Consider the following 18,681-nt stretch of genomic DNA (forward strand, 5'->3'; position numbering starts at 1 on the left):
AGACAAGGGAGCACTGTAATAAGTTGTAGAGTTTTGTGAAGTTTCTCTACAACTTAACTCTCTGTAATAGCTTTTACAATTGATATGTCATGACGTGTTATACAAAGGCTTTGATACATTAACATAAATGTTTTCTGCTTATAGCATGCCTGCACCCAGCTTTACCTTATACATTTCACACGATCTCATCTTATGTATGCCTGTTTCCTGCATAATGATATCCTTAAGGAAAAGGCCTTAATGATAATTACAATCATCCAGATACGTTCTTACACTAATTTTTGTATCAGAAGATGAAGGTGAATATTTGTTTAAATGAGGAGTAATGCAGCACTACTGTAAAAACCTGAAATTGACCTTTGCAATATGTCCGCTTAGTTCAGCCACCTTGAAGAGGAGCATTCTGGGAACATTGTGCTACCTTTAGCCAATCATCAGACGAAGGGACTTGGCGCGGCGTTGTGAACGGAATCGGACGTGGCTAGCTAATATAGTTAGCAGACTAGCGTAAACTCCACATTAAGTAGTACCATACCTTAAAACAAACGATCGCGGTCATAATTGGAGCTGCTAATGAACTGAAACTGGACAGAAATTTCGGGATCGAGTGTGTCGTGTTTTAACATGTTAGCTACTGTTTTCATGTTGCCTTTCCACTGATCTCAGTATTACTCGGCAACAGGACAATGAGTGCTGCAAAAGAAATCAAGCGTAAGTAGATGGACAGCTAGCAATACAGTCCGTAGTGGTCTTTAAAGATCAAGACGCTTTTTTATTGTTTAAGCTTTTGGGTATAAAAAACGCGATTTCACACTTTATTCCAGGATCATAGCTTGCTGTTGAGTTAATCACTTGGCTAAGGTCAATTATTAACGTAGGTTAGATTAACGGCAGCTAACATGGTTTCGAGGGGTCGGGTATCATAGATTAGTTTACAAAACTTACATAGTTTTGTAAGGGTGTAACCTATTTAAATAGCTAGCTAGATGTCGAGTGTACTTGTTGTCAGATTAGACATGATCTGCCGTTAGCTCATTTCGAAGACTTGGCTAATGGTCAATCATATTACTTCATCTCTGTTTTTTTCCAACGCTACAGAACTTATGAAAGCCAAAATCAAAGCTCAAAGCAGCAAGAATCTGAAGGAGGAAGCCAGTCTCTGCAATCAGCTCGGAGAGGTTTTAGCCAGGAATGGTAAGAAAGTCTAAGGATGAATATACAGGCGTCAAAATATAGAAAAGTGTACGCGTCGTTTCTCATATTTAGCTAGCTGTGTGTTAAGTGACTTGATGCCTTTTATATGTTTAGTCTGTCATTCCTTCTTGTTCTTTAGGTGATTACAGAGGCGCCATTGAGGAGCATCGTCAGGAGTTGGCGCTGTCGGAGGTCTTGCGGGATGTCATCGGTTGCGCTGTAGCCAATCGGAAGATTGGGGAGTGTTACGCAGAACTCGGAAATATCGAAGCTGCTCTCAGGGTAAGCAAAACTTCTCTTAAGATCTGGCCTTGTTGATTTATTTCATTCTTTGAGTTTATCTGTGGTTTCACAGGCATGCTAACGTTCTCTCTTCCAGCACCAGAGAAGACATCTGAACCTAGCGCGCTCTGTGGATGATGCGGCAGAAGAGCAAAGAGCTCTGGCCACCATTGGCCGGACCTATCTCTTCCTCCATGACTCTGACCAATCACAGGACAGCCTGAAGCATGCAGAGGATGCTTTCAAGAGGAGCCTAGCCATAGTGGATGAACGCCTGGAAGGTGTTGTAACGCAATAACTGGTTGATTAGGGGACTTGTTTTAGGTGATTTAGTATTATAGAGTGTAGTCCCAAAACCCAGAAACCCATTTCTTTTCTCAACCAAAAGAAGTGTGTGTTAATAATAGCTTTTCTGTGTATACCCGCTAGCCTCCGTGTGTGTAGTTATGCACACAAGTAGTTTAAATGAGGCAGTTTGGCACTAATGTATGCGTGTTTGTGTGTTGCAGGGACGGTGTCGGTGCATGAGCGGAGTGAGATGCGAGCGCGTTTGTTGCTAAATCTGGGCTTTGTGTGTGATGGCCTGAAAGACCCTCAGCGCTGCAGTGACTTCATCCGCCAAAGCATCTATATCTCACAGTGAGCGCCTCCCCCTAAATACCTGTGGAACCTCATCCTCTACACCCTGCCCTTAGTGCCTGTGGAGACCCTGGTCCTCTACAACCTGCCCTTACTGCCTGTGGAGACCCTGGTCCTCTACAACCTGCCCTTACTGCCTGTGGAGACCCTGGTCCTCTACACCCTGCCCTTACTGCCTGTGGAGACCCTGGTCCTCTACAACCTGCCCTTAGTGCCTGTGGAGACCCTGGTCCTCTACAACCTGCCCTTAGTGCCTGTGGAGACCCTGGTCCTCTACACCCTGCCCTTAGTGCCTGTGGAGACCCTGGTCCTCTACAACCTGCCCTTACTGCCTGTGGAGACCCTGGTCCTCTACAACCTGCCCTTACTGCCTGTGGAGACCCTGGTCCTCTACACCCTGCCCTTACTGCCTGTGGAGACCCTGGTCCTCTACAACCTGCCCTTAGTGCCTGTGGAGACCCTGGTCCTCTACAACCTGCCCTTAGTGCCTGTGGAGACCCTGGTCCTCTACACCCTGCCCTTAGTGCCTGTGGAGACCCTGGTCCTCTACACCCTGCCCTTACTGCCTGTGGAGACCCTGGTCCTCTACACCCTGCCCTTACTGCCTGTGGAGACCCTGGTCCTCTACAACCTGCCCTTACTGCCTGTGGAGACCCTGGTCCTCTACAACCTGCCCTTAGTGCCTGTGGAGACCCTGGGCCTCTACAACCTGCCCTTAGTGCCTGTGGAGACCCTGGTCCTCTACACCCTGCCCTTACTGCCTGTGGAGACCCTGGTCCTCTACACCCTGCCCTTACTGCCTGTGGAGACCCTGGTCCTCTACACCCTGCCCTTACTGCCTGTGGAGACCCTGGTCCTCTACAACCTGCCCTTACTGCCTGTGGAGACCCTGGTCCTCTACACCCTGCCCTTACTGCCTGTGGAGACCCTGGTCCTCTACACCCTGCCCTTAGTGCCTGTGGAGACCCTGGGCCTCTACAACCTGCCCTTAGTGCCTGTGGAGACCCTGGGCCTCTACAACCTGCCCTTAGTGCCTGTGGAGACCCTGGGCCTCTACAACCTGCCCTTAGTGCCTGTGGAGACCCTGGTCCTCTACACCCAGCTCTTAGTGCCCGTGGAGACCCTGGCCCTGTACACTGTGTGGTCTTCTTATGGTGTTCTTGATACTGTTCCACAATGATTTAAATCAGTTCTTTCCCTGTATTAGGAAGAACAACCTCTTGGAGGATCTCTACCGTGCCAACTTCAACCTGGGTAGTATCCACTTCCGAAACGGGCAGAGCTCCCTGGCCATTCGCTGCTTTGAGAAAAGCAAAGAGTGTGCACGGAAGATGAGTGAGAAGTTCAGCGAGAGTGAATGTTTCTATACCATTGGCAAGGTGAGCACCAGTGACCATGACACACAGCTTGCTGGGTTGTCCCAGACTGTGTCTCAGGCCTGTGGATGTGTTGAATGCCTTTACACACGTTCTGCTGTGTGTGTGTGTGTGTGTGTAGGTTCTGCTCAGCATAGGGGATTTCCTAGCGGCACGGCGCTCTCTGAAGAAGGCCTTCCTCCTGGGCTCTCAACAGCCTGCAGAGAGAGAGGCAGTGAAGAGGGACCTGAGATACGGTGAGGGGAGGCTGACCCTTAACGGGGGGGGGGGGTTCAGTAAGTACAACTGCAGCTCTGGCCAGTCCAAATGCTGTCTGATGCATCAGCTTCTTGGCTTTGCTGACACTGTTTCCATAGCGATCCGTGGCTGTCACCTAGAGGAGGCTATTTTAGCCCTAAATAATAAGGTATCTCAGGAGACCCTGGGTCTGTCGGAGGAGCTGGGAGACCTGTACTGCAAGGTGGGCTGCTATAGCAGAGCTCTGGCTGCGTACCACACCCAGGTAAGGGCCTGCTAGCTCTACAGGAGTTGTACTCCGTTCACACACAGCACATTCCTCTGAGCTTCCCAAATACTATTAGCACGGTTTGGTTCCATTTGCCTGGTGTTTTTGGATATGTTTGTTTGACTCACTGACTCAATATTTGTGTGTGTGTGTGTGTGTGTGTGTGTGTGTGTGTGTGTGTGTGTGTAGTTGTCATGCGCAGAGGCGTTAGGGAAGCCTGCGAGAGAGCAGGCTGTGATCCATGTGTCGCTGGCAGCTACTCACACAGACCTGCGTCAGCACCAGAGAGCTGTGGAGCACTACAGACACGAGCTACAGCTGAGACAGGGAAATGCCAAAGAGGTGTCACACACACGCACGCTTATATACACACACACCCAGGCTTACGTGCTCACACATGCACAGTCATACGAACACACCCTCACCCACTTAAACACCAGGGAGTTTGCTGTGATGTTTTTAGCACAGACACTGCATGCTCCAGGGTCTGCCACTTAAAAGGCTGAGGGGATAAGCAAACATCACCAAGGCTTCAGTCAAGCTTCAGCGCTCTCGTGTTCTCTGTGTGCGCGTGTGTGTTTGCCTCTGCGCGTTCGTGTGTGCATCTGTCAGGAATGTGAGACATGGCTGAACATCGCAGGCTGTCAAGAGGAGGATGGTGAGACCCTGGAAGAAGTTGAAGCCAGTTACACTGCTGCCCTGCGCTGTGCTGAGAGAGCAGCTCAGAGCAAGCCGCAGGTCAGCCTCTCTTACACACACACACACACACACACAGCTGATTAAACTGCAGGTCAGCCTCTTACACACACACACCCACAGCCCCTCTTACCTATACTCACACTTCATTCAAACACACACACCCCATTCTAAATAAGGCATCACCAGCCTGCTCAGTCTTTACTGAAATCATTTCTCTGTGGTTGCATGCTGCATGCTCTTAGCTGCAGAGGCGTGTACTGAGGGCATGGTTGCAGGCCCAGAGGCGGGGCAAATCTGCAAATGCCGATGTCACACAGGCCCGCCTTCAGGAGCTGTGTGAAGCAGAGGGCCCGACACTGGATGACAGCGAGGAAGAGGAGGGAGATGAAGCACTTCAGAACAGTGAACCTCTGGACAGTGACATACAGCTCTCAGATTCCGGTCAGCACGCACATGGAGAGTGGCCGTATTCAGGAATATGGGCTAGAGACTGGTGGTGACTCCCTCCCTGTGTTGGCTCACACTCTCTTCTCTGTTCTCTGAGTAGATGATGACCTGGAGGGTTACGATAAACTCGTTACTGGCAGGAAGAAAGCTGGCAGGGTAAGATTTTTTGATCTTTAATCCACCTCTTCCGAGTCTTTGTCTTCGTTATTTTATGCTCGTTTGTATTTTTTCTTATCCATGTCTTTTGTGTTTCTGCTTTTCTATATTTCTACCACAAAATCACTAACAAACTAACTGTAGCTAAATAACTATCATTAATAATGTAACTAGTTGTCACTAACTAGCTGTCACCATTAGCAAGCTAGGTCACTCTAACTGGTCATTCGTACCGTGTGTTTGTGCTTGCGCTCAGTGGAACCGGCGGAACGAGAAGGGAGAGACGGCGCTCCATCGAGCCTGCATCGATGGAAATCTGAAACAGGTCCAGTACCTGGTGGAGCAGGTGAGTTGATGTGACTGCACACGGGCCCCTAGTGTGTGTGTGTTTGTGTGTGTGTGTGTAATGGCTGCTGTGTTTGTCCTGCAGGGTCATCCCCTCAACCCCAGAGATCACTGCGGCTGGACCCCACTGCACGAGGCCTGCAACCATGGCCACCTCGGTACTCAACACGCCTCCGGCAGAAAGAGCAACTCCCAAACAAACCCACTTGTTTACTAAAGGCTGTAGTTCTCTCCTGGAGCTACATAGCTGACCTGTGTTGTGTGTGTCTGTGTGTTAAGAGATCGTAGCCTTGCTGCTGGACAGCGGGGCAAATATGAATGATTCTGGGGGCGCGCACTGCGATGGGGTCACGCCTCTTCATGATGCCCTCAGCTGCGGTCATTTCCAGGTGGCAGAGCTGCTGGTGCAAAGAGGGGCTTCAGTCAGTGTTCGAAATAACAAAGTACGACACACACCTGCACTGACCCACCTCACTGTCCCCACCAGAGAACGCGCACCTGCAACACTGACCCACCTCACTGTCCCCACCAGAGAACGCGCACCTGCAACACTGACCCACCTCACTGTCCCCACCAGAGAACACGCACCTGCAACACTGACCCACCTCACTGTCCCCACCAGAGAACACGCACCTGCAACACTGACCCACCTCACTGTCCCCACCAGAGAACGCGCACCTGCAACACTGACCCACCTCACTGTCCCCACCAGAGAACACGCACCTGCAACACTGACCCACCTCACTGTCCCCACCAGAGAACGCGCACCTGCAACACTGACCCACCTCACTGTCCCCACCAGAGAACGCGCACCTGCAACACTGACCCACCTCACTGTCCCCACCAGAGAACACGCACCTGCAACACTGACCCACCTCACTGTCCCCACCAGAGAACACGCACCTGCAACACTGACCCACCTCACTGTCCCCACCAGAGAACACGCACCTGCAACACTGACCCACCTCACTGTCCCCACCAGAGAACGCGCACCTGCAACACTGACCCACCTCACTGTCCCCACCAGAGAACACGCACCTGCAACACTGACCCACCTCACTGTCCCCACCAGAGAACGCGCACCTGCAACACTGACCCACCTCACTGTCCCCACCAGAGAACACGCACCTGCAACACTGACCCACCTCACTGTCCCCACCAGAGAACACGCACCTGCAACACTGACCCACCTCACTGTCCCCACCAGAGAACACGCACCTGCAACACTGACCCACCTCACTGTCCCCACCAGAGAACACGCACCTGCAACACTGACCCACCTCACTGTCCCCACCAGAGAACACGCACCTGCAACACTGACCCACCTCACTGTCCCCACCAGAGAACACGCACCTGCAACACTGACCCACCTCACTGTCCCCACGAGAGAACACGCACCTGCAACACTGACCCACCTCACTGTCCCCACCAGAGAACGCGCACCTGCAACACTGACCCACCTCACTGTCCCCACGAGAGAACACGCACCTGCAACACTGACCCACCTCACTGTCCCCACCAGAGAACGCGCACCTGCAACACTGACCCACCTCACTGTCCCCACCAGAGAACGCGCACCTGCAACACTGACCCACCTCACTGTCCCCACCAGAGAACGCGCACCTGCAACACTGACCCACCTCACTGTCCCCACCAGAGAACGCGCACCTGCAACACTGACCCACCTCACTGTCCCCACCAGAGAACGCGCACCTGCAACACTGACCCACCTCACTGTCCCCACCAGAGAACGCGCACCTGCAACACTGACCCACCTCACTGTCCCCACCAGAGAACGCGCACCTGCAACACTGACCCACCTCACTGTCCCCACCAGAGAACGCGCACCTGCAACACTGACCCACCTCACTGTCCCCACCAGAGAACGCGCACCTGCAACACTGACCCACCTCACTGTCCCCACCAGAGAACGCGCACCTGCAACACTGACCCACCTCACTGTCCCCACCAGAGAACGCGCACCTGCAACACTGACCCACCTCACTGTCCCCACCAGAGAACGCGCACCTGCAACACTGACCCACCTCACTGTCCCCACCAGAGAACGCGCACCTGCAACACTGACCCACCTCACTGTCCCCACCAGAGAACGCGCACCTGCAACACTGACCCACCTCACTGTCCCCACCAGAGAACGCGCACCTGCAACACTGACCCACCTCACTGTCCCCACCAGAGAACGCGCACCTGCAACACTGACCCACCTCACTGTCCCCACCAGAGAACGCGCACCTGCAACACTGACCCACCTCACTGTCCCCACCAGAGAACGCGCACCTGCAACACTGACCCACCTCACTGTCCCCACCAGAGAACGCGCACCTGCAACACTGACCCACCTCACTGTCCCCACCAGAGAACGCGCACCTGCAACACTGACCCACCTCACTGTCCCCACCAGAGAACGCGCACCTGCAACACTGACCCACCTCACTGTCCCCACCAGAGAACGCGCACCTGCAACACTGACCCACCTCACTGTCCCCACCAGAGAACGCGCACCTGCAACACTGACCCACCTCACTGTCCCCACGAGAGAACGCGCACCTGCAACACTGACCCACCTCACTGTCCCCACCAGAGAACGCGCACCTGCAACACTGACCCACCTCACTGTCCCCACCAGAGAACGCGCACCTGCAACACTGACCCACCTCACTGTCCCCACCAGAGAACGCGCACCTGCAACACTGACCCACCTCACTGTCCCCACCAGAGAACGCGCACCTGCAACACTGACCCACCTCACTGTCCCCACCAGAGAACGCGCACCTGCAACACTGACCCACCTCACTGTCCCCACCAGAGAACGCGCACCTGCAACACTGACCCACCTCACTGTCCCCACCAGAGAACGCGCACCTGCAACACTGACCCACCTCACTGTCCCCACCAGAGAACGCGCACCTGCAACACTGACCCACCTCACTGTCCCCACCAGAGAACGCGCACCTGCAACACTGACCCACCTCACTGTCCCCACCAGAGAACGCGCACCTGCAACACTGACCCACCTCACTGTCCCCACCAGAGAACGCGCACCTGCAACACTGACCCACCTCACTGTCCCCACCAGAGAACGCGCACCTGCAACACTGACCCACCTCACTGTCCCCATGAGAGAACACGCACCTGCAACACTGACCCACCTCACTGTCCCCATGAGAGAACACGCACCTGCAACACTGACCCACCTCACTGTCCCCACCAGAGAACGCGCACCTGCAACACTGACCCACCTCACTGTCCCCACCAGAGAACGCGCACCTGCAACACTGACCCACCTCACTGTCCCCACCAGAGAACGCGCACCTGCAACACTGACCCACCTCACTGTCCCCACCAGAGAACGCGCACCTGCAACACTGACCCACCTCACTGTCCCCACCAGAGAACGCGCACCTGCAACACTGACCCACCTCACTGTCCCCACCAGAGAACGCGCACCTGCAACACTGACCCACCTCACTGTCCCCACCAGAGAACGCGCACCTGCAACACTGACCCACCTCACTGTCCCCACCAGAGAACGCGCACCTGCAACACTGACCCACCTCACTGTCCCCACCAGAGAACGCGCACCTGCAACACTGACCCACCTCACTGTCCCCACCAGAGAACGCGCACCTGCAACACTGACCCACCTCACTGTCCCCACCAGAGAACGCGCACCTGCAACACTGACCCACCTCACTGTCCCCACCAGAGAACGCGCACCTGCAACACTGACCCACCTCACTGTCCCCACCAGAGAACGCGCACCTGCAACACTGACCCACCTCACTGTCCCCACCAGAGAACGCGCACCTGCAACACTGACCCACCTCACTGTCCCCACCAGAGAACGCGCACCTGCAACACTGACCCACCTCACTGTCCCCACCAGAGAACGCGCACCTGCAACACTGACCCACCTCACTGTCCCCACCAGAGAACGCGCACCTGCAACACTGACCCACCTCACTGTCCCCACCAGAGAACGCGCACCTGCAACACTGACCCACCTTCCTTGTGTGTGTGTGTGTGTGTTTCAGGGACAAAAGCCTCTGGACACCCTGAGACAGTGGCTGGGGACATACAGGAAGGAGCTGGACCGGGAAACCATGCAAAAGTGCACAGAGACGGAGAAGCTCCTGCAGAGGGCGCTGGCAGAAGGAGTTACAGGTGAGAAACCAGTGATGACAGAAATGGGGCTCGAGTGTTCAAGAGGAAAGCATAACGTTCTCTCTCTCTCTCTCTCTCTCTCTCTCTCTCTCTCTCTGTGTGTGTGTGTGTGTGTGTGTGTGTGTGTGTGTGTGTGTACTTGTACTGTAGCGGCAGTTCCTGTGACTCCAGGGCCTCTCCAGGACAGCCAGCTGTTTGACGCTGAGTTTTCGGAGCAGATGCTGCAGCAGGACGAGCCCAGTCCCACCACCCAGCATGCTCTGCCAACTATATACACCCACCCAGAGGCCAGAACGCCCCCCAGGGGCAGACGATCCACGGGGCCACGCCTCCAACCCAGGGGGACCGAGCAAGATGTTCTTTTTAGGGTGGGGCTGAACCTAGGGAATGCTCATTTACTAATACTGCTGGCACGCATTGGTTTGAATGGGATTTAGTGCTTTTGTGTGTGCTCAGACTAGCTCATGAAGTCAGATTGGTGCTGATGTTATCCAGGTTCATATCCACCCATTTCTGTTTATTTGAAAGTTTTATTTTAATGTGTGTTTTGGTTTTGTTTTGTTTTTTTCCTGGTTCCCAATCCACCTCTCTCAGGACGACAGTAGCTCCTCTGAGCACTCCGACTGTTCCATCAGCCCGCTGCGACCCGTGCGGCCAAGACTGCGTTTTCCAGAAGGCCCGCATTCCCCACAGAAAGTGTGCACTAATCAGGAGATGCCCACTCCCCCCGTGGGCAGAGAGACTGCACTACACCCTCAGGCGGTCTCGGGCACAGAGGAGTACCAAAAGGCCATGCAAAATTTGGGCAGTGCAAAAACACGCCTTCTCACTCAGACCCTGTCAGAGCCAGTCCTCAAGAGCACACCAGAAGTGTTGTCCAGTCATGTGTCAGCTCTGGTTCCTGAACAGGAATATGTAGCAGATGATTGGCTGGAAGATGATTTGTGGATTGCTCAGCCAAAAAAGAAAAGGAAAGTGAGCACTGAGCAGGGGTGGGGACTGGAGAGGGGAACAGCCTCTAAGAGTCACGTCCGAGTGTCTGGATCAGCTGAACCCTCCGCTAAAGGTGTGTAATATCGACACGATAGGAATGCATTCATTGTAGTTATTTTGTCGAGTGCTTAAAGGATTTTGTTTTGTTTTGTTTTTTCGCTTGACTGAATTGGAGCACCTACTGCTGACCTCTGACCTCTAAAACTTCTAGCATGTTTTTCTCTCCTACCCAGTGGAAGGTTGAGACTTCTGATAATGACGCTAGGTGGAGACAGACATTGCAGCGCTGTTTCCACACTGTAAACACTAAGGGGAAGGGGGCATCAAAGAGGCCACCAGAGATCCTTCTGTCATTTCTGGTTTCTCTATAGCTCAAACCAAAAGGGAAAGAATTGTTTGGAACGGCGCACTTTGAACTGACTCATTGCTGCAAAATGAAAATTTGTTTGGTTTTAAGAGTTGTGTGTCCCTGCAGATCATTCCTCGTCCAGCAGGGGGCACTCTCTAAAGAAGAGCAGTAAGATGCGACAGGTGAAAATGATTCAGCTGCCTGGCATGGTGATGCTGGGCAGGAGAGAGGTCAACAGGTCACCAAGCCCCAGTGTAACGTCTGAAGATGACCCTCCTCAGGCCGTTCATGCTCAACCCCGCAGTTCTCGGGCAGCGGTGAGATTTCCTCCGACCAGCCACTGTTCAGCGGTAAAGGGTTTATTTCATTATATTTATTTTTGGTTTGTACTGTTGTCACAGGCTGCCCCTCACACTACACCAGCTCCTATGCCTGCACCAATCAGGATGAGGGTCAGAGTTCAGAACAATGTCTTCCTGATTCCTGTTCCACACAGGTTTGAATTACCAGTATATTTTCATTTGCAAGCATGCGAGGGTTATTTATTGATTTTTAACTGATTGACTGTGCATGTAACTGTTATGCTGTGCTCTCAGTGAGGCAGACTCCTGCACAGTGTCCTGGCTGTGTGAGCAAGCTGCTCAGCGTTATTATCAGACGTGTGGGCTGCTGCCACACCTCTCCCTGCAGAAAGAGGGCGCTCTTCTCTCACCTTCGGACCTCCTGCTGGCCGTGCTACACACCAATGAGGAGGTTGCAATACACAGACATTTACAGCAAGAACAGCTTTAGAAGTTGTATTAATTATAATGTCCAGGTGTAAAGACATTCTTTGTTGCTCATTGAAACATTCCTTATTGGCCATGAAGATCAGCTAAAAATATTTTCTTGTCACTATTTTGATTATTGCCAGAACAAATTCAGATTAATATTTGCCCCTACACTTACTTCACTTCGAGAAATGTAACTATTAGTTTTAGGAGAACTCCAATCTAAAGTGGATTTCTTATAGAGCCTTTCTCAGTCATCAATGGCAGCATCATCTTGGGTCTCTGCACAGTTTTTTGATTGTCAGGGGATACTGATTGCTGGTAAATTGGTGCAGTTGTTGTCTTGCCTGGTGGTAAGGGAGACTTATGTGAATCGTCTGGCTACAGGTTCTAGCGGAGGTGTCTTCTTGGGATCTCCCTCCACTGTCCGAGCGCTACAAAAAAGCCTGTAAGAGTTTAGCTGTAGGTGAGTGTCTACCTGTAAGGCTCTAGCTGTGGGGTAGGGTCTCCAGCTAATACCATCGTCTTGTCTCTGTTTTTACAATACATGCACATATATACTGTGTGTGTGGGTGTGGGTGTGGGCGCACGCGCTGACGTTCCAGAGCAGAACATGCGTGTGTTGCGCCTGTGTGAGGTGCAGGACGGCTCTCCGTCTGTGTGTGTATGTGGTCTCAGTCTGCCTCCAGCATGTCTGGCTCCTCTTCTGCGTGCCCTCAAACTTCAAGACAGCCTTACGGAGCTCCGCATCTCTGCCAACCGCCTCAATGACGATTTGCTACCCGAGCTCATCTCTGCAGCAACCACCATGCCCCGCCTACGGCTTCTTGATATCTCAACCAATCTGATAACAGGAGAGGGCCTCAAGAAGGCATCTAACAGCTTAGAGGGCAGCAGTCAGCCACCTTTTCCGGTACTTGAATCGATTCAAATGTTGATTTTTCTGATTGATTGTGTTTCTTCTTACCACACTGCCCTATATTATGGCTATTAGGACAGCTATGTGATCATCCGAATCGTTGTAAAAACTGGAGTGGAGATAACTAACTTAGTAAAGTCTTTTGGAAAACATAGCCAGATGCTGCTGGTTTTTAAAGCTTAGAATGGCCCTAGAGGGAATGAGGTGTTAAGATATCTGGTCTCATGGGAAAGAATGTTGGCACCCACAGGAAACATTCACAATATCTCAGTATTTAAGTGCATCTAATCCCTGGCAGTGCCCTTAAGAGGAATGAAATGGTAGAAGAGTTTTGCCTTTTGGCTCGAGTTGGTTGACATTTGATGTATTCAGATTCGTGTGTTGAACATGACGACATCTTTCCCTTAGCAGCTTCCTTTTACTTTCTGGTTTTGCTCAATTTAAACTTTTTCATGTTCATGGGTGTCTCTGTGTCTGTCTCTTTTCCAGTGTCTGGAGGAGCTCAACATGAGCATGAATCCTCTTGGAGATGGCTGGTCTCATGCTCTGACCTGTCTTCTTTCAGCCTGCCCAGTGCTGGCCACTCTGTCTCTGCAAGCATGTGGGCTCACAGCCCGCTTCCTGCAGCAACATCGCCTCCTGCTGGCCAGCGCTCTTACAGGTAATAGAGGGAGGTAATACAGTAGCAGAACGTTTTGGACAGACGCCCTTCATCAGCTGTGCAAGTTCTTCTGAATTAGTAGGAGGAGCCAGTTATATATGGGAAAAAGTAGATGTTTAAATCATAACATTCTTTCCATGGGGTTACCAGTTAACCACTGGTTTCTCTGAAAACTCTATGTACTTTACTACAATTTTGACACTCTCTCTCTCGTTGGACCTCCTTTGGCCTTCAGAACCTCAGCAAGTTGTCATGGCATATATTCCAATAGGCATTGTAATCGCACTGCAGGGATCTTTGTCCCATGCAGATAGGGTAGTTTCTCGCAGTTGCCGCAAATTAGATGGAGGTCGAGACATCTTCTGAACAGCCCGTTCTACCTCGTTCTGGAGATGCTCTATAGGATTGAGATCCGGGCACTATGAAGGCCAGGGAAGCGAGGAAAGCACGCTGTCATGATCCTAGAGCCAGTCCATGACTATACCACCCTTGTGGCATGGCGCGTTGTCCTGCTAAAAGTGCCCTTTCAGGGATGAACTTGGTCGGCCACAATGCTTCAGTAAGTAAGTCCTACTGTCCAAATATCTGTCCAAACAGGTATCAGAAGACCCAGGGTATGCTGAGAAAGCTTTCCCCACACCTCCACTAGCCTGAACCGTTGACCCCTGACAGGAATGGCTGATCGACTCGTGTTGCTTGTGCCAAATTTTGACCCTCCCATCTGCATGGTGCAACAGAAACCTGCAGCCACTGTTGGGCCCTTAAGCAAGGCCCTTAATCCTCTTCGGTCCAGCTTTGCCGTACAGTGGCTGACCCTGCGCTCTGACCCGGATGGGCAGGAAAAGAATTTAATTGTACTGTACACGTGCATGTGTATATATGACAAATAAAAGTATTCCATCTGGCCTAGGTCACCAACATATTTTTGCACTCTTTTGCCCACTGGAATTTTGCATTTGTTTCCATTGGAGAACAATAGCAGTGTAACTGGTCATGCTGAGGAGTTGTGCATTCGGATGTGTTTGTTGGAGCACCAGCGTTGTGTTCGCTTGCACTTTGCTTGGCTGTGCACCACCTTTTTGTCAGATTGATTCTTGACATCCTTCTCTGACCGCTTTCGTTACGTTGGTTACATCCACAGGATCCCCTTTCACTGGATGTTTTTCCTTGATCACATCATTTTCTGTAAACGTGACACCATTGCACAAGGTTAACCATTTTTGAAATACTGGCCCCAGGGAGTTGAGTACCAGTGACCATGCCTCACATGAGGCAGCTCAGGTCACGTGATGTTCCCATTCTAATGTGGATTCACACTGAAGCTGATCCATGATCCTTGCTCACCTGATTTTTTGCTGTACTTTGGGGATCATATATCTAATCTCCAAACAGATAAGCTCCAATCGTTGAGGCCTCTTAGGTGTCTCTAATGGTGTTCATTCACTGTGATCTTGATTATGATATGATATTCAGTGTATGAATTCTGATCCCACTTCTCTCACTGCAGGTCCAGGGTCGTTGAGGTCAGTGTGTTTGTCCCACAATGCACTGGGCTCCACAGGGTTTGAGCTGGTGTTGAAAACATTACCACTGCAGTACCTCACACACCTGGAGCTTAATGCAGTATGTAAAGGACCCTCAGAGCAGCCTGCTCTGGACCTCCTTACCAAACTCCTAACACAGGTACACACACGCGTGCACGTAAACACATAACTATAGCATGCACGGAAACCGAGACCAGAGATTTGTAGATTTCGGGTCAAAATTGAATTTGAATATGCAACAGTTAAAGTATATAAATGAGTCATTTGTCTGTTTTCGAGTTTCCTCATTTATTTGTTGGTCTGACTGTAATAAAAAGACAAAAGACAACCAAATAATTCAACTTTTTCTAAACTCTATGGATGGTTGGGTGTTTTCTAGGGTGACTGTGTCCTCACACACCTAAGCCTGGCTGCGAATGGCTTGACTGATCAGAGTGTGCGCTCTCTTGCCAGGTAAAGCCTTAGGGGTTTTTTCACATATAGTTCTTGGGAAAAAAAGAACCATACTCAGTTCTGTTAAAGTGAACCAGCTGCGGCTCTTATTTTCCCTGTGTATGTACATTTTTAAACAGGACTCACTCAGTTTTTCTGTTCCTCTTTAGCAGTGATGAGGTCTCAGACCACTTCTTGTTCATACAACAGTTCCTTTAAAGTTCAGACCACATCAGTGTAACATGATCACTTTTCATGCTGCTGTTTTTTGCGCCTGTTACATTTTCATGAAATGGATGGGGGGCATTCATGATGTAACTGATAAAATACCAAAATGGTTTTAAAAGCAATAAGACTCAAACATGCAGCTATTTAAAAAAACAAAAACAAAATTGATATCCATGAAGATCGTGGCTCTGAATGGCATGCATTAAGGTTTGCTGTCAGTGGAAATAGTCTCACATGCAAAAGGAAATGGCTCAAGTGTGAAAATGCCCTTAAATATGAAACAGTGGGGGTATCATGAAAGGATGATCTGATGATTAAACCCATGATCCACTTTATCAAGTTCATTGATGCTGACAGGACTGCATTATTTTCCTTTGGTGCTGGTTCAGACTGTGAAATTGGTGGCAATTGGTCGTTGGGATCTGGTGCAGGGCGTAGGGAACAAGCGTTTCCTGTGCAGGGCGTAGGGGGTGCACGTTTTCACAGGAACGTTATATTCAGTTACAATATAGTGTGCATGCCATCAGTAATGGTCAGTGGATGGTTTTTAGGTGCCTACCTATTTGCCCATCACTGGTGTCTCTGGATCTGTCTGCTAATCCCTCTGTGACATCAGAAGGCCTCTACAGCCTCCTCAGCGCTCTCGGTGAGGCTAAGAGACCTTTGACCCATCTTAACATCCAAGGTATGCTGTATGGCACTGGGTTTTCAGTCCAAGCTAAAGTATCATATATCCATGTGCATCCATTTTTGTGTAGTTGTGTGTTTTTGCATCTCTGTCTGATTAAATATGTTGTCTCGTGAATCTGCTTCTCTCAGGCTGTCAGGTGTGTGGGCCATGGGACTCTGTGTATTTGGATGGTCTCTCTGAGCGTGTGCAAGATCTGCAGCTGTGTTGTCAGAGACTCAACAAGCTGGATAAGGAGATTCTGCAGCGCAGCTGGTCAGGACATGCCCTGTCCCGCAGTTCTAAATGTCTGCTCATCACAGCCCCTGCACCTCAGTGACCCACACCTAAAACTGCCTTTTAGTTGCTCTAGGACTGAAGAACTGAACTGACCCAAATCTAGGCCATCCTGGATGAACTGTGGTTTCTGCTTTGGCCATTTTCCTATTTTATGTATGAAGGCTCATCATTGTATATCATTGTTGTAATGTACTTCTTTGTTGTTGAGTTTTGTGGTTGTTACTGGATACATGCTGAACTTCAGAAACAATAAATTCTCTGCCTTGCTTGTACTGATGAAAAGCAGCCAATATTTCTGCCATGTGATATTTCTTTGTTCTTGCATTTCCTCTAGATAGGATAGGAAGCCCATGAGCCGAATTTTACACTGTGTGTGCAATTATTAGGCAAGAGAGTATTTTGACCATATCATTTTTATGCACATTTCCCAACTCGAATCTCTGGAAACTTGAATGCTTATTGGATTTAAGCATATCAGGTGCTGTGTATTTGTGTAATGAGGGAGGGTGTGGGCTAAGATCAACACCCTATATCAAGGTGTGCATAATTATTAGGTACTGCCTATAGGGTGTTTCCTCAGGTAAAATGAGCCAAAAAAGATGTGACCCCGAAAAGTCAAAAAATGCAAAAGGTCTTTCAGAGGGATACAGCAGTCTTAAAACTGCTAAGAGATTGGGGCATGATCACAGAACCATCAAAACATTTTGTTGCAAATAGTCAACAGGGTCGCAAGAAATGTGTTGAGAGAAAAAAATGTAAATTAACTGCCAAAGATTTGAGAAGAATCAAATGTGAAGCAACCAGGAACACGTTATCCTCCAGTGCCATCATATTCTAGAACTGCAACTTACCTGGAGTGCCATGAAGTGCAAGGTGTTCAGTACTCAGGCCAAGATAAGGAGGGCTAAATCCCAACCACCTCTGAACAAGACACATCAGGTGAAATGTCAAGACTGGGCCAAGAAACATCTGAAGACAGACTTTTCAAAGGTTTTATGGACTGATGAGAGTGACTCTTGACGGACCAGATGGATGGGCCTGTGGCTGGATCAGTAACGGACACAGAGCTCCACTTCAACTCAGATGCCATCAAGGTGGAGGTGGGGTACTGCTATGGGCTTAGACCTTTGAAGATGGACTCAAAATCAACTCCCACTTACTGCCAGTTTTTAGAAGACACTTTCATCAAGCAGTGGTGCAGGAAAAAGTCTGCCTCTTCCAAGAAGACCAAGATTTTTGTGCAGGATAGTGCATGCATTGCATGCATCAAAGTACTCCACTGCCTGGCTGGCCAGTAAAGGCCTTAAAGATGAATGAACAATGACATGGCTCCATTCTTCACCCGACCTAAACCCTATTGAGAAATTGTGGGCCCTTCTTAAACTGGAGATTTACGGTGAAGGAAAACAGTACACTCTCTGAACAGTGACTGGGAGGCTGTGGTTGCTGCTGTACAAAAAGATGATTGTCAACAGATTAAGAAACTCCATGAATAGAAGGCACTTTTTTTTGAATGTCAGAAATGTTTTTTTGTAAATTTTGAGTTGTTGTTGTTGTTAAAAAAATAATGATAAAGATTAATAGTAATGTATAACAGTATCATTTGCTACATTAGAATTCAGTCCACATCTGTGTAACATTGAATTATGGGTCGTATATAATGCTGCTGTTATTTGGGCCTGTTACATATTCATGAAGCAGATGGGGGGTGTTCATGATGTAACTGACATAAAAATGTTGGTGGAATTGCAAGAATATTCCTTCCTTATTGTCTTTGATCTTGAGTTATACAAATTGACTGGTTGCCAGTTTTGCTTTCGATCTACTGTGTAGTTAGACTGAGTGCATTTGCAGGAGAAATGGGTTGAGATTCTGCAGCAGCATGACAATGGGACTAGATGTACCTTGGCATAAAGAAGACAAGACTTATCAGACATGTTCAAATACTTCAGTATATAAAATACAGGCATTTAAGGGTGGAGTCCAGCGA

At 49.9% G+C, this 18,681-nt stretch overlaps 1 protein-coding gene across 1 annotated transcript; it reads left to right on the forward strand.

The window, feature by feature from the left end:
• Window positions 1–458: 458 nt before the first annotated feature.
• Window positions 459–16,978, forward strand: tonsl (tonsoku-like, DNA repair protein). Its single transcript, XM_035533083.1, has 28 exons — window positions 459–711; window positions 1,099–1,194; window positions 1,334–1,476; window positions 1,574–1,757; window positions 1,986–2,115; window positions 3,323–3,494; window positions 3,613–3,727; window positions 3,848–3,993; window positions 4,186–4,338; window positions 4,609–4,734; window positions 4,938–5,136; window positions 5,243–5,298; window positions 5,555–5,644; window positions 5,729–5,801; window positions 5,923–6,086; window positions 9,699–9,828; window positions 9,979–10,196; window positions 10,423–10,894; window positions 11,297–11,487; window positions 11,572–11,666; window positions 11,767–11,923; window positions 12,328–12,406; window positions 12,546–12,853; window positions 13,349–13,520; window positions 15,028–15,203; window positions 15,444–15,517; window positions 16,276–16,409; window positions 16,544–16,978. The coding sequence occupies exons 1-28, from the start codon at window positions 687–689 to the stop codon at window positions 16,729–16,731; spliced, it is 4,266 nt and encodes a 1,421-aa protein (XP_035388976.1). The 5' UTR covers window positions 459–686; the 3' UTR covers window positions 16,732–16,978.
• The last annotated feature ends 1,703 nt before the right edge of the window (window positions 16,979–18,681 follow it).

Source organism: Electrophorus electricus, chromosome 13 (assembly GCF_013358815.1).
Source record: "Electrophorus electricus isolate fEleEle1 chromosome 13, fEleEle1.pri, whole genome shotgun sequence".
Lineage (NCBI taxonomy): Eukaryota > Metazoa > Chordata > Actinopteri > Gymnotiformes > Gymnotidae > Electrophorus > Electrophorus electricus.